The sequence below is a fragment of the Penicillium macrosclerotiorum genome (genome assembly GCF_028827735.1).
Source record: "Penicillium macrosclerotiorum strain IBT 26536 chromosome Unknown utg000006l_segment0_segment0, whole genome shotgun sequence".
Taxonomy (NCBI): Eukaryota; Fungi; Ascomycota; class Eurotiomycetes; order Eurotiales; family Aspergillaceae; genus Penicillium; species Penicillium macrosclerotiorum.
The window spans coordinates 1485304-1501073 of record NW_026643085.1 but is presented as its reverse complement, the minus strand read 5'-3'; the positions used below and the strand labels follow the sequence as shown (position 1 = coordinate 1501073).

General features: G+C 51.4%; 4 protein-coding genes across 4 annotated transcripts; 2 read left to right on the top strand and 2 right to left on the bottom strand.

Annotated features, from left to right (window-relative positions):
• Window positions 1-2072: 2072 nt before the first annotated feature.
• On the top strand, window positions 2073-3815 carry N7462_005827 (aminotransferase-like domain-containing protein; the record flags this gene model as incomplete). Its single annotated transcript, XM_057077545.1, has 3 exons — window positions 2073-2618; window positions 2668-3152; window positions 3371-3815. The coding sequence occupies 3 exons, from the start codon at window positions 2073-2075 to the stop codon at window positions 3813-3815; spliced, it is 1476 nt and encodes a 491-aa protein (XP_056933125.1).
• A 2684-nt stretch (window positions 3816-6499) lies between these two features.
• N7462_005826 (uncharacterized protein) lies at window positions 6500-9571 on the top strand (the record flags this gene model as incomplete). The annotated part of the gene is made up of 2 exons (XM_057077544.1): window positions 6500-6743; window positions 6816-9571. 2 exons carry the CDS (start codon window positions 6500-6502, stop codon window positions 9569-9571), a joined length of 3000 nt encoding a protein of 999 aa, XP_056933124.1.
• A 903-nt stretch (window positions 9572-10474) lies between these two features.
• Window positions 10475-11928, bottom strand: N7462_005825 (cation diffusion facilitator family transporter; the record flags this gene model as incomplete). Its single annotated transcript, XM_057077543.1, has 2 exons — window positions 10475-10716; window positions 10788-11928. 2 exons carry the CDS (start codon window positions 11926-11928, stop codon window positions 10475-10477), a joined length of 1383 nt encoding a protein of 460 aa, XP_056933123.1.
• Window positions 11929-12371: 443 nt separating this feature from the next.
• N7462_005824 (uncharacterized protein) lies at window positions 12372-12954 on the bottom strand (the record flags this gene model as incomplete). Its single annotated transcript, XM_057077542.1, has 2 exons — window positions 12372-12854; window positions 12943-12954. The coding sequence occupies 2 exons, from the start codon at window positions 12952-12954 to the stop codon at window positions 12372-12374; spliced, it is 495 nt and encodes a 164-aa protein (XP_056933122.1).
• Window positions 12955-15770: the final 2816 nt, after the last annotated feature.

Sequence of the window (15770 nt, the reverse complement as noted above, 5' to 3'; positions counted from 1 at the left end):
TATATGAAGCAGAGCGGATTTTTTTTTTCTTGATGTGAAATCGAGGTTGAACCCCGATGGCGCTAGAGCCTTGAACTAAATGGAAATGGAGAAAAAAAAAAAGAGAAAAAGAAAAAAAGAAAAAAGGGAAAAGGGAAAATACTTCGATCCGGTTCCTTTTCCATGCCAATAATAGCTCGCGCGGTGATGGGTTCCTTGGGCTGCTTGGCTGTGCTGCGGTGGAGCCGGAAAACCTGAATTGCATACGAATCATCGGCCGCCAACTGCCCTTGTGCGGACACGCTTGCCCGGCGGACCGTTCGGTCGGAGTATACAGGCTGTGATCATCTGCCACAACGGATCGTTCCTGACCCTCGCGCGCATCGCGAAGGGATTCTAGTTATCAATGTATGAAGTGATGCGGCTCTATGATTATTCGCGTTATTCCCGTTTCAACCATCTGATCATGACCATGAGAACAATGAGGAAGCCTGGTGGGCGATCTCCAGGCCCGGGTCCCCTGTTGTCGAGGGACCCTGTGGTATGCACGCTACAACCCCAACCCGTCAATGTACCGTGCAGGATGACAAGGCTTTATTGGAGGAACGTGATACGGTTGATGGACATGACATGTTTACCATCCCACACGACCTATGGAACATCCACGAAAATGGGGGAAGGAAAGGGAGCAGGAGGAGAAAGTGGGTCGGAGCAGTATACTCCATCCAGAGTATCCAGAGAGGCGAGAGACTACTACATAAGCCGACATAACTTGCATTCGTGTGGTTTCTGGGGATGACCCGTCCGGATCCTGCCTGGTCGCCCTTCCGAGAGGAACGCGAGTAAGCCTCGTCGATCCATTGCACTAGCGAGCGGCAATCTGCGTGACTGCGCATACGAGCCTTCGAAGCCTCACCCGGTCGGGCCAGGAAGCCCCGGCACGAAGAGCGGGTGGGAGGATGATTGCTGTGGCAGGTATCCTTCCATCCGGGTAGAACGGGGAGTGCCAATGGGGGGGGCCCCAAGAGGCCGCGCTGGGGAGAGGTTGAGAGCCGATGAAGACGCCCCCGTTGCCGCCGAGCTCCGGGAGGCGTCATGGTGTCTTAGGTCGTGGAGGCAAAGGCAGGGTTTTAATCAATATTTCTTTAATCGCCCCCCCGCGCTAGTGGCTTAGATCAAGTCATACCAGCCAACAGACCCAATTTCCAAATTGATGCTCCAGAGTGACCCGCGAAATTCATAACGGTCAGAAAACCCTTTGGTCAAACTGTGTCAAACTGGAGGAGTCCTTCGGAATGGTCAGTTGATAATGTACATATCACAAGTCTATACCCCCGAGCCTGCAGAGGGCATGGCCGGGGCAGGAACGCTCCGAAAACATTGTTTCAAATCCCCCTAAAGGGCACAGTCACTCACCGCCACGACTGGTGATTAAGGAACGCGTGGTACGAAAAACATTCTACCAAATCTTCTACGCAATTGTGTCGGAGTGTTTCTTGTCTCCGTCCCTCTCCGCTCAAGTCCCCTCTCACCAGCATCGCTCCTATTACTAGCAGTAAAAGTAGTGGTAGTTGCAGAATTATCGGACGAAAATCCAAAAAAAAAAAAAAAATTGAAAAAAAAATAGAGCAAAAACGTGACTAGAAGAACATAATATAATCCAGTCAGGCCAGGGGCTCTAGTTCATGGTCGAATACTTCAAGACGTCACGGAATTGAAGCATCGGAGATACCCGCTCACGGTGGGGAATATATATCTACACATCCTCCTTCATATACACTCGTTGAGGGACCCATCCCAGGCCTAAGAGAGGGATAGATTGTCTCGTCTTCTACTCTACCGCCATCTAAATCGCAAAAATCAATCTGTTTGGTTTCATGCCATTCCCGTACCTACTATGATGCCAGACCTACTTCGCGGTGGTCGGGCCCTAGCTTCCTATTGTCCGCGTCCCACGAGGACACGCTTACCCGCGGTCCTGAGCTTTCCACATGGAACCAAGTCCCCAATGTGCGGCAACCTGACGTGATCTTGCCTTTTTTACAGCCCTCAACTTTCCAATCCCTCCTGCTCTCCCGTCCCTCCGTCCCACCATGACTGCGCCGTCAGGCCAACCAGATCAGCCGCAACCCATTGACCTGCTCTGCGGCTGGCCCAACCCCGCGCTCCTCCCCGCCGAGGATCTGCTCCGCTCCGCCACGACCGTTCTGACCACGCCTTCCATTGCCCACCCAGGCTTACTCTATGGCCCTGACGAGGGCTATGAACCTCTACGTGCCCACATCGCCCAGTGGCTGGGGGACTTCTACCAGCCTTGCGAGCCCATCTCGCCCCTGCGCATTTGCATCACCGGCGGGGCGAGCCAGAACCTCGCTTGCATCCTCGCCGTCTTTACGGACCCAGTGTACACGCGGAATGTTTGGATGGTCGAACCCACGTACCATCTGGCCGCCCGCATGATGGACGATGCAGGCTTCGCGGGTCGAATCCGCGGTGTCCCCGAGGACGACGAGGGGTGTGATCTGGAATTTCTGGCGAAGGGCCTGGCTACGGCTGAGGAGAATGCTCAGGCGACAGGCAACACCCAACCGGTATCGACTTTCATCCGAGATCTCCCATTCCCCATTTCCCTCCCTGTTGTCAATGGCAAGATCCCCGCATCAAATTGCCAGAACTTGCAGCAAGCAGGCTGAACTGCAGAAACACAGACAACGCAGCAAAAGCATGAAAAGATGCAGTATACATTCGACTAACTCGTTCCTTCTTTTACCCATTGCCATGGAAATAGACATTGAAACCCCCCGGCCGTGGCGCAAGATCTACAAACACGTTATATACGCGGTTCCCACTTTTGCGAATCCGTCCACGAAGACGATGTCCCTGGGCCACCGGGAGCAATTAGTTCGTCTGGCCCGCCAATACGATGCCCTGTTGGTGACCGACGATGTCTATGACTTCCTACAGTGGTCTGCGACTCCCGGGGGCCAGCTGCCCGCCCCAAACCACGCATGCCTCCCCCGCCTGGTGGATGTGGATCGCTACCTTGACGGTGGTCCTGTGGATGAATGGGGCCACGCAATAAGCAATGGGAGCTTCAGTAAACTGATCGGCCCTGGCTGCCGTACTGGGTGGGCCGAGGCCTCGAAAAAGGTTGCCTACGGATTGTCGCAAGCGTATGTGTTTTAGACTCCTCCCCAACTGAGACTGCCTGGTCCATCTGCTCTCCTGTACCGAAGTTGGGAAGGACCCATGCTTTCGATGTCTCCGTGCACGTAAGAGGGCAATATTCTAACCTCCATCCCTAATCCCTGCCCCATCATTTTTAAGTTTTGAATTTGTACGATGATCGATTACCACACGGCAGCTGACGTTATCTCTACCATCTCAACAGAGGCTCATCCCGGTCCGGCGGTGCACCCTCTCAGCTCTGTTCCACCTTCATCGATCAGCTGCTGCTGTCCGGCTCTCTGGCAACCTATATTAGCCAGGTACTGCAGCCGGCCTACGCCGAGCGGTATCACATCCTCCTGGCCGCCATCCAGGAGCATCTGGTGCCCCGCGGCGTGACCGTCGCCAGGGCCTCGCCGACGGTGGCGGGTGGATACTTCATCTGGGTGACCCTGCCGGCGCCGCTGCGCGCGGCAGAGATCGTACAAAGGGCTCAGGGCCAGGCTAACCTGCGCTTAGCGCCCGGAGACCTGTTTCAGGTGCCTGGTGACTCACGAAGCGACCAGTTCTTCGACTGCCTGCGCCTCTGCTTTGCCTGGGAAGAGCCGCGTCACCTGACTGAAGGGGTGCGTAGGCTTGCACGCGTCCTAGACCAGGCACTTGTATAGTCTCATGTTGATCACTTCTATGATCGATTATTATTGATCCGTACCTCTCTCGTTTCCAGCGTGTTTGCCACCGGTGGATGGTGCCGTGGATTGGGTCCGAAGATACGGACCGTGCCGGGGGGCGAGAAGGAGGCGGAGGATCGGGGGACGCGTGGCCGGCACCCCCAGAGGGGCAGCAATATCAAGTAGCGTCCGGTGCTACCGGATCCGAATAGAATCTTCTAAAAAGTCTGATGGATGGAGTAAGACTGTTGGAATCCGTATGGTAGCCGGGACTGGATGTTTCAGATGGGTTACGTGCTGGGGGAGACCTGCAATGACGAGACCAGCCAACGACATCCGTGGTTCGAACAAGGAGCTTTGGACTTCTGGACTCCGAGCTGGTCGATGGTTCGCTTATCTAATCGTGTTCCTGCCGGCATGAGATCGCGCGGAGTCACGGGTGAAACCGTGGAACCTCCAGATTCAATGACCCGAGAAGCTTTTCTCGCCCTGTTCCACCATCCTCAATGTGCAGTTTACGCAAGAGCCCAGTTGAGAAGGCAAAATATTTGATCTGGCCTGACAGGCACCCAAGTCCCCCAAACCCCGAATCCTGACTCGTACCTGGCGCCACTGGCTGCAGACTAACCGGAAAGCACTAGAACGCTCGGCAGAAGCGGGTCGCATCCTGGCTTCAGGGGCCGGCTAAAGCTTGGCTGGTGTTGATGATCTCCCTGTTTGATGTGTCTTCAATGCCTACATGAGTACGAGACCTATCAGAATGCCGCTACTAGAGATTTCTATTATTGCTGTAGCGATCCAGGAAAGACATATGGCAGCTCTCATATCACGGTTGCGGCAGTTGCCGCGACCGTGCGAGATGATTGATGGGCTCTAGCCCCTCGTCGAATGCCATCAAGTGATCATATCGACAAGCTGTCATTGCACATCGTCATCAGGAATCTGTCCTTCTCCCTTTCCCCCCGCCCCTCCATCCAAGTTCCCACGATGCCGCCCGCACTGGAATGTTCATCCATAACAAACGCGCGTCGTGACAACCAGGCACCAAGCTCGATTCAAGAGCGTGCCTTGTCTCTCTCTCTGACTGGGACGCGTCTGCCTCTTACGGGGCAACGAGGACTCGAACAGCGTGACGAGCCACCCCGCCGAGCGATGATCGGAGTTCCGAATGTAGGCGCACTCGTGGCGAGAATGGGCTTTTCTGGCGGAGTTTGAGGAATAGCGACCCTGAGGCTCGTGGCCGAAGGATACTGGGCCTCCTGCCCGCCCCTAGATCCCTGATTCTTGCCGACGATCAAATTAGGGAGTTGACAGACGATGTGGTGCCAGGACCTATCTCCTCACTCGAGGGATGCACAGTTTAATCCTCCGTACAGAAAGGAGAGACACGAGGGGCAACTTCTGCCGCGGACTCGAATGGATCTCTCCATACCAGCAGTTCCCGTCCGACCGTTCGGCTGGGCACATAATTCCCCCCTCCCCCCCTTCAACGGACATTCGACGCGCCAGCTCGTCCATGAGGCAACAATCCCAGATAGCAGGAATGGACGATCCGGCATATCCTGTTTTGCCGGCCCGTGATATCCCTAGGATTGGCCAGAGTAGATTGTACAGGGGAGCACCTATATAGCACGTAGCAACCCAATCCCCGACTTGTTTGGGATTTTCTTGCCCTTTTTCTCCCACCCTGTGCATGTCCCAGGCTTCTTGACTCTTGACGAGAAGAGTGGTCGTATAAGGGCTTTTGCTTTATTCTCCACCTCCGCGGGCTACTAGCTGTTGAAATTGTGTGTGGCTGGTGATAGTCGCGCTGTTTGGTCGACTTCTTCAAAACCCCGGTTTTAGCGACGTGGGCCACTCCTACTCATTAGCTTCTGTGACGACCGGTCAATCTGCAACACCCGGCTCGGTGATCAATTGCCTTCAGTGTTTCATCCCGGACCATTCACGTTTCAAACAACAACCTTGTTACGCCGGTGGGGCGGTCTGATTGGCGGGCGCTGGTGGATTGCAGGGCGCTGGTGCGTGTGATTGGCAGTGCGGGCGGTGATTTCAGGGCCTGCGATACGGGCAGGACGAACAAGACGGGCAAGACGCGGGCAAGCCACGCCTGAAAATCGGGAGAGACGAGGGGAATCATCTTTAGGAGATCTCAAGGTATTTCATTTTCTCATTTCTGCCTTTGGCATTGTTGACTTTTCATTCTTTTCTTCCTTTGTTGTCTGCCCCCTTTCCCTTCTTTTCACCTGTTGTTCGGTGCCTGGCCGTGCCGAAGTATAGATCCACTCTTTCACTGGACCTCTGAACTATTGACGATCAGACTGGAGCTGCGTCTTTTCGGTTGATTCATTCTTTTTACTGCTTTCATCCCTTCAATTATTTCGAAACCCATCCCCTTGTTCTGGTTTGAAGACACGCCTGCGCGGCCCTTATTCTTTCGTCGCTCTTTCTGTGCGATTGCAATCACCTCCTGCCGACCGCTGCTGGTTTAGGCGTCGCCAGGAGACTCGAGAGCGCTGCATCCACATATCCACACATCCCCTACGTCAGTCTCGGTTACTGAATAGCTTCTAGTCCATTTGAAGGGATTCTTTTGCCCTTGGTATCATTCGCTTTTCAACCAAGAGCAACGCAAAAAGGACAATCCATCGCTGCCGGTCCAGCGATAGCCACTCCCGACGATGGCTCGTTTTCAATCGTCGATCATGATTTTCTTCGCTCATCTCATTCTACTCCTCGGTCTTCCGACAGCTCTGGTCGGTGCTGTCCCGGTGACGCCTGCTCCCAATGAATTGGAGGTGGCAGCATCCAAGCGGGCGGCATCGAGCTACTGGGTGGCCAATATCAAGCGTCAGGGTACTGTGCCGTTCGGCAACAACAGCGACTATCAAGTCTTCCGCAACGTGAAGGACTTTGGTGCAAAGGGTAAGTAGGCTCCACAATCTTTGGAACTTCCAGCCAAGATCAACGTACTCATCGACTAACAACGAACTATAGGTGACGGTTCAACTGATGACACAGCCGCTATCAACAAGGCCATTTCTTCCGGCAACCGCTGCGGCAAAGGATGTGATTCGTCCACGACTACCCCAGCCTTGGTGTATTTCCCGCCTGGTACCTACCTGGTGTCTAAGCCGATTGTACAGTATTACTATACCCAAATTGTCGGTGATGCTGTTGATCTGCCTGTTATCAAGGCCGCTGCTGCCTTTTCAGGCATGGCAGTCATTGATGCTGACCCATACGAGGACAACGGTGACAACTGGTACACAAATCAGAACAATTTCTTTCGCGCGATCCGCAATCTGGTTATTGACTTGACAGCGATGCCCAAGGGCTCGGGTGCTGGTATCCATTGGCAGGTTGGCCAGGCCACGAGCCTGCAGAACATCCGTTTCGAGATGGTCAAGGGCGGTGGTTCCGCCAACAAGCAAGAGGGCATCTTCATGGACAACGGCTCGGGCGGTTTCATGTCCGACCTAACCTTCAATGGTGGTAACTACGGCATGTTCCTTGGTAACCAGCAGTTCACCACTCGCAATTTGACCTTCAATGACTGCCAAACCGCCATTTACATGAACTGGAATTGGGCTTGGACCTTCAAATCTGTCAACATCAACAACTGTGAGGTCGGCCTGAACATGTCTACCTCACCGTCCAACCAGACCGTTGGCTCCGTCATGATGCTGGACAGCAAACTCACCAACACTCCCACCGGTATTGTCACCGCTTGGACGAAGAATAGCATCCCTATCGGCGGTGGCACGTTAGTCCTCAGCAATGTTGACTTCTCTGGCTCCAAGGTAGCTATTGCTGGTGTTGATGGGGACACTATCCTCACGGGTGGTTCCGTTGTCGACAACTTTGTTCAGGGCAATACTTACACTCCTGGATCGACCGTCTCCAAACGTGCCACCAAGCCCGAGGAAGAAGACACTGAAGTCGTGACGATCGTCGAAACTGTTATGCAGACTGTCTTGGCCTGCCCTGCCACCAACGGCGGCGCAGCTAGCACCCTGGCATCCAATGTCCCTGTCAGCAGCGGTCACAGCCAGGTGACTCCTCCGCTGGCCTCAGGTACCGACACTGCCTACAGGACCATCGTCTCCGACGGCAGCACAATCACAGTTCCGACACTTTCCGGTCTCCCTGGCTTTGACAACAGCTGGCTTTCTGCTTTCGTTGGATCTTCTGGTACCTATGAGGTTCCTGTACCCACCTCCCAAGCTGTTGCTTCCACTGAGGTCGAGGCTCCCGCTGCATCTGCCTCCACTGAGGCCACCGCCGCAGTTCCCGCTTCCAATGAAGGAGCTACTGTTGTTGAGACCCCCACTAGCCAGACTGCTGCCCATTCCGTATCTTCTAGCTATGTGCCTGCTGCTCAGAACTCTGCTGGCACTGGCACTGGCTCCGGCTCCGGCTCCGGCTCCGGTTCTGGTACCTCAAGTGCAACCGTCTCTCAGAGTACCTCGGGTTCTAGCTCCAGCAGTGGCTCGGGTACCTGCAAAGGCAGTGCCAATGAGGCTGTTAGCTCTGCCCGCACACAAAGCACTCTGAAGGCCTCGTCCATGCCTAGTGACCTGCTTACCGACGGTGCTGTCTTCGAGCGCTCCAAGCCCCTCTACGAGTCCCTTGCTGCCTCCTCCTTCATCAGCGTCAAGTCCGCTGGTGCCAAGGGTGACGGCAGCACTGATGACACTGCTGCTATCCAGAAGGTCCTGGATAGCGCATCTGCCAACGACGTCGTCTACTTCGACCATGGCGCATACGTTATTACTTCCACCCTGAAGGTTCCCAAGGATATCAAGATCACCGGTGAAATCTGGCCGATGATCATGGCCCATGGCTCCAAATTCCAGGACGAGGAGAACCCCATTCCTATGATGCAGATCGGTCAGAAGGGCGAGACTGGTTCCGTCGAAATGAGTGATCTGATCCTCACGACCAAGGGCTCTTGCCCTGGTGCCATCCTGATGGAATGGAACGTCGCTGGCTCTTCTCAGGGCTCCGCTGGCATGTGGGACGTTCACTTCCGTATTGGTGGTGCTGCTGGCACTGAATTGCAGAGCGATACCTGCCGCAAGACTCCTACTGTCAAGACTACCCCCAAGACCGAGTGCATTGCTGCTTTCATGCTGTTGCACGTCACCAAGAAGGCCAGCGCCTACATTGAGAACTCGTGGATGTGGACCGCTGACCACGAGCTTGACCTCTCTGATCACTCCCAGATCAACGTCTACACCGGTCGCGGTGTGCTTATCGAGTCCCAGGGTCCTGTCTGGCTGTGGGGAACAGCCTCGGAGCATCATCAGTTGTACAACTACCAGGTTTCGAACGCCGCCAACATCTTTATGGGCCTGATTCAGACCGAGACTCCCTACTACCAGTCCAACCCTACGGCGTTGAAGCCCTTCACTCCCCAAGACTCTTGGAATGACCCTGACTTCTCCACCTGTACCACTGCCTCCTGCAAGAAATCCTGGGGCCTGCGCGTCGTCAACTCCTCCGACCTTTACATCTACGGTGCTGGCCTGTATAGCTTCTTCGAGAACTATGCCCAGACCTGCCTCAACTCGGAGGACTGCCAACAGAACATGGTCGAGGTTGACTGCTCCGATGTCCACATCTACGGCTTGAGTACCAAGGCCTCCGTTAACATGATCACCTCAGCCGCTGGAAAGAGCATGGTCCCCGAGAAGCCCAACAAGAGCAATTTCTGCTCCACCATCGCGCTGTTCGAGCAGACCGCTTAGAATGCTCGTCCCGGTGTCCCGTTAATCATTTTCCTTTCTCTCATTTCCCCTGTCCATTCCTGAGTCAATTTTCTTCCGTCCTGTTCCCGGCATCGGATTCACTCTCTCCTTCCCTCTTTGTTGTCTTCTTTTTTTCCCCTCTTTCTCCTTTTTGGCTTCTGCATTTCGGGGGGGGGGGGGGGGATTCTGTTTGATACCAGAGGAAAAAACCATGTTTACTTGTTCTACGAGAGATCATTAATAGATGTGCGATAAATGCAATATCATGAATACCAGTCTACTTTGCTCTACTGCTCTTCGTACTGCCTGTAGGTCTCCTTCGCTTTTTTATTTTCCAAGTCCCCCACGGAGGACTTATTTGGCCTGCCGTGTGGATTCGAAATAGCAGAATGAGACTTTGTAACAACTAAATGAAGAATCATATCAGATCCATTGAAGTCCCGACTTTTTGTCGTAGTTATACATGTCGAAACTTGGATAGAGTGATACAGCCAGCATGCATTTAATTAAACTCTGCTCGATAGCTGTTGAATTCTGCAGGGGCACCTGAACCCCTTTGCTTTCCTTTACTTCTCATCAAAACAGACTTTGGAGAACGCAGAAGTACGAAGTAGAATGTGTCTTGATGAATGTATTCCTACAAGCTTTGCACTTGAAGCTAAAGGATTGAAGCAACTACGTACATGCAAGAGAAGAAACACCTTACCCAATTCCCAAAAGAGAAAAAAAAAAGAAGAACCCAAGCACTTTTTTTAGTACTGTCAGACGCCAACACAGCCTGCTGTTCAGTTGAAGAATGATATAATGCAAGTCCCAGCGATGATTGTATATAGAAAAGAAAAAAAAAATAACAAAGCAACCCATAAGAGCAATAGGGCAATCCTCACGCTGTCGAGGGTACTTTTATAGCTCCTTCTTGAGGAAATGCTCGGGCTTGTGGGTGGTCTCGTAGTCAACGTGCACGTAGGCGCGTTCTACATCCGGCAGGGATTCGAGCTTCATCTGGAGTTCCTCGGCGACGTCGTGGGTGGCGCGGAGCGAGGCGGAATCTTCCATGACGATGTCAACCTCAACCAGCAGGCGCGGGCCGGAGGTATATGCGCGGACGGTGTCGATAGCGGTGATGAGGGGAGAATGAGTCATTGCTGGTGAGAGAAGGAGAATGTTAGTGGTGACTAACCTGGAGCTTTTGCGTATGACGGGGGTAGGAACATACAGATATACGTGATAAGCTGCTGCATCTTGGTGTCGGCGGTGACGCCGACCAGGAGCTGGAACTCGCCGTACGCGGAGTGTAGCCAAAGCCCGCTGACGAGTACGGAGAGTATGATGGCGCCCATGGGATCAATCCACCAGCGTACTTTGGATCCGAGAATAGAGGTCATCACACCCATGCCGTTGATGATCAAGTCGTTGCGATGATCTTCCCACAGAATCCGGATCTGGGAGACCTGGTTGCGCAGCGCGAAGCAGTACAAGAACAAGCCGAGCTTTGTGAAGAAGGCGACCGAGACGGCGATGATGGAAGGCAGGTGGAACGGAGCGAGAAGGGTGTCAGAGCCCTCAACGATCTCTCGAATAGAGAAAGCGATGATGATGAATGACACAGCGGTCATCAGGAAGCAGAAGCAGATATTACCAGCAGTCTCAATACGGGCCTTGCCAGCGGGGAACTTGCGCGAATCGACGCGGTTGACGGCCTTGTTGCACAACAGCAGAGTCAAGTTCGACATGGGGTCGAAGATGGCGTCTGCCATGGTAGTGAACAGCGAGAGCGAGCCGGACGACGCGGCGCCGTAAACCTGCACCACGCACAGGATGATATTCGCCGCAAAACTGGCGTACACGGCGATTTTGTACTTGAGACTGTTCTCGGTATTCAGCTCCCGCGCCGCGCGGACGTGCTCCTCTACGGGCTTGAGCATACGCTCGATGTTCTCGTTCTGGTTCTCGTAGAAGCCCCGTAGTTTGCGAGTTGTGAGGGCCTGCTTGGCGCCTGCACCAGGCTTCCGCATCATGTGAATCATCTTGGGAGAGGTTGAATCGCGCTTGCGTGAGGTGTTGGCCTTGATTTGGCTGATTTCCTCCTCGGTCTTCAGCTTCGAGGCCAGATGGAAAGGGTCGCTTTCCGGGGTATACCGAGGGGGCGGCATGCCCTCCTCATCGGTGCTGGTGTGGCGTTGCTGCTGGTGGCTCATATTCGACTCCTCAGTTTCCACGGCAGTGGAGGTGCCTTCATTGAAGGAACGGGGTGTCATTCTGTCAGAGGACCGGTGCGACGGGTGTGGGGAGCTGCTGTGGAAATGCTGGAAAGCATTTGGGTGGTTGGAGAGGCTTTGTCGAATATGTTCCTCCATGGTGACGGTGACGGTATGTGGAAGGGGGAGGCAAGGGGCGTATACATCTGATGTGTTGGAAAGGGGGAAGGAAAAAAAAAAGCGGGGGGAACTCAAGGGGCCTTCGGTGCGTGCGAATCAAAATCCCCGTCAGCGTAGATCAAGTGGGTCTAGCCGGATCTGATAACTGTCTTCCCCGACCCTCACCACTTATTGGCAATTTAATCTTGTTCATACTGCAAAGAATTGAGACTATTCTTAGGGCTAATGGGAATTTCACAAATGTCCATTCTTAGTACTGTTTTGTATAATAAGGGAAGTAATTAAATGAATCATAAAGAAAGCTGCAAAGTAGATAATGAAACTACGTAGTATGCAAAAGTGTGCGTTGCCTAGCCCCTGTCAAACGATGCATCTCTCCTCATTCAATCTCAATCATAAATCTCATAATATCTTGTCCCATTTCACTCCATATATGATTTGATCCTGTTGCGAATGTTGGAAAGCCTCTCATGGACACGGTCCGCATCGGAATTTAGAGACAAAGGTTCATCTCCATCAAAAGCCTCCAGATTAGATTGGCCTTCAGGAATTACATAAGTTCGTAATTTATCACCGATGGCTGTTATCCCAGCGACAGGAATTGAGCTTCGGCGTTCCCTCCACTTGTGAATGTTTTTTTGAAGCTCACTTTCAGCACCACTCCAGGCTTTTGTAACCAAACGGGATCGCATGGTATGCGAAGGGCGTTTCGCTTCGAAAAACAAAAGCTTGTAGATCTTGTCATCTATTAGACCTGTGACGACAATATCGACCTTGCCGCGGGAAGTTTCCGATGTGTATGGCTCCCGCTCGATGCCAAAATTCCCGCTTAGTGGGAAATAGAAACGTAGAATTTGGGTCCATAAGTGGTCCACGCGGTCTTCCCTACACCCAGGCTCAATTCTCTGAATATATTGTTGAATCATTTTGTGGTCTTTAAACTACCCAAATCGATATTAGTGGCCTGGCGCTGCGGTTTAGGATGGTACATACAGACGCCTCCATGGCGAGGGAAATAAAAGAAATAGTGCACGTCCAGCGCGCTTTGAAATATCGCGAGAACAGACTCAGGTAATGATGACTTCTCGCAAACTCGTCCAGAATGTGCGCAGGGGCCCTTGAAGTTATTGAGAATTTATAGTCAGTAGAAATTTAGGCATTGTAGAGTGCCTACTGTAGCCTTGAGGAGTACGTATATAGGCAGCGGAGTGTCTACTATAGACTTGAAAAGCTTTCACTAGGCAGTGACGGTCTTTATTGCAGCTATAAATCATATTTGAGAAGTGAAGGGTTTCGTATATTTGTTTGGCATGAGGGGATTCTCTGCCTCATTTATGCGATAGAAAATTCGATCATTTTACAGTACTAGATCAGCTTTAGTGAAGGACCTTTTTTTATAAGGTATTATAAGGCATATATGACTTACATCAAACTTCCCCGAGAAAGCTTTGATGCTTTTGTCCAAAATAACGTCTTCTGATTGGCAAGTAGGTGGACTATTTGGCCGACCTGCCCACTTGCTAGAAGAGTTCGAGTTATTGAATATGGGCCGTACTGCATGAATTCCAGCACTGGCAGTCATAACGGTAAATCCCCTAAGCTGCTTGCCATGGAGATCTATGATTGTGTATTCATCCGGTGTTCGATACCCAAAGGTCAACTTCGGTTCGTCCGACTCTCCTTCAAGCATACCAAATCCAGTGATATAAGTGCCTGGTCCTTCATGAAGAATATACACGGCTAAGCGGTGAACAGTGCTGCGTAATGGAACGGCTTGGATAAAAGGTGTGTGTTGTGCCCAGCACTGATCGCATAAATTCCGATCTTCTCCTTGTTCGGTATTTCGGTCGCATCTTAGCCTTGCAGAGACTCCTTTCCAAGACAACTCGCTCATCAAACTAGTGAATGGCTGAACCTGCTCATCAAAGGCTTGAATCATTGCACACCTTTCCCTTATCCATCGATTATGGCGCCATCGTCGTTGCAGCTCCCAGATTTTGTGATCGCTCCGATCTATGCATGCAGTACAGCGGTATATTAATCGCCAGTCCTTCAGTTCCGAATTTGGGGTGTCTAAATTTTGGTCATCTTTAGAGTCCGTCAATAGGGAATACAGAAACCCGCGTTCTCTATATGGTAGAAATCTTGACTTCCAAAAAATTTGATCTCCAAAAACTACCGCCATTGATCGAGATGAATATCTTAGAGAAAGAAAATTCGGAGTAGATAGAGATACCGCGATTTGGGTCCGTATCTCTAAAGGAAGGACGCGGAAGCAGTCAGTATTGAGAATGGAAGAGTTCTTCTCTCTCTTATGTATTTTTCGCTTCTTTGCCTTCCTTTTCTTTCTCTTCCCTTTCTGTATCTTTAGAGGCTCGAGCCAGTTTTTAGCGCCTCGAAGGCTTGGAATAATAGGTCGCTCAAAAGGGTGATTGGTTCGTTTATCAAAATCAAGGTGGCCTTGAGGATTGGCTTAAGATATGTTATTACGAAATACATGCGTGTGTATAGACGGATATTAGAAATGTCGCTTACATTCAAAGGATCCTCTACCTGAAGGAGGCATTTCGTTGCAGACTTCAAAAAGTCGATCTAGATCAACCTCTCCTTGGAATTGCTGACTCAGAAGAGACCAGCAGCATTCATGAAATACAAATGCCTTGGCTGGTTTTTCCATGGCCATTGCATACCAAGGACCAAACTTTTCATCACTTCCCCCTTGCCAGTTGAATAACGTTTCATCATCCCAATCAAAGTGAGCCATCCATATATCCCCTAGTTTAGCACCCTCTGAGGTCAAATATACTATAGTGAGAGATAAGTCAGGCTTAGTAACCGGAGGTTCGCTCAGAGGAGAACGCACCCGCCCGGTAATATTTCATCCAAGGTCCTTCATCAGCGTATTCTTTTTGACCAATCCCAAATGCACAAGATCTGCAAGAACAGGACCAATCCATATAGACCTCGACTCCATCAGATGAGGTATAATGGCTTCTATCAATATCCCACGATTCATCAACCTTCATGGCGGTAATGCACGCCGATCAGAGCCGGTTAAATTTGGTAGGATGAGTTTTGGAGCAAGTTGAAATCGTAGACGATGTCTCCGATAGTATAAATACCAATTTATAGGTCATCATGATACCGGCATATTTGAAGACTTTAAATCTAAGCAAGTTTGAGAAATAAAGTTTAGGCCAACCCAAGAGTCAAGGCGGGCTGGCGTTTAATCAGCTGACACCCTCGGCCGATATGCTTCTCTTTTTACAGGTAATTTATTTGTGACATGAAATTCTCCATGAGACTCCATCATTTCAAATGGTCCCGTTACCGATTTGGAAACAATGATAGATCCAGTATCTCTGGTTTGTATCTTTGGTAGTGGATTAGGTGGGGGAGCTATTTCCCTCTCCTTCAAAAATAGGAAAAGAAAATTTGGTACCAAAAAGAATTCTGCTCCTCCAGACGCAACGGCCATCCAACCCAACACATATTTCCTGGCATCGCAGAAATTGACTGTGAAATCTAGCAAGCCTCCATTTTTACTTAGTGCTTGAACGGAGTGAAGGACGGAAGGCAAGCAGGAATCTGAATTGTCTAGATTTCACATCCGAGTCTCGCGGGCGATTATTGAGCCATGGAGAGCATGAGGTGCTCGCTGGAAGTACAAAGGCCTCGTGAGCTACAACTGCACCATGTAAAACTGACAAAGGGGTGAATATAATCTTTTACATCATAATGACCAATAATATAATACCCGAAATATTTGGAGATATTCGAGAAACAGACTCTATAACACACTGTCCCCTGAGAAAATTGGG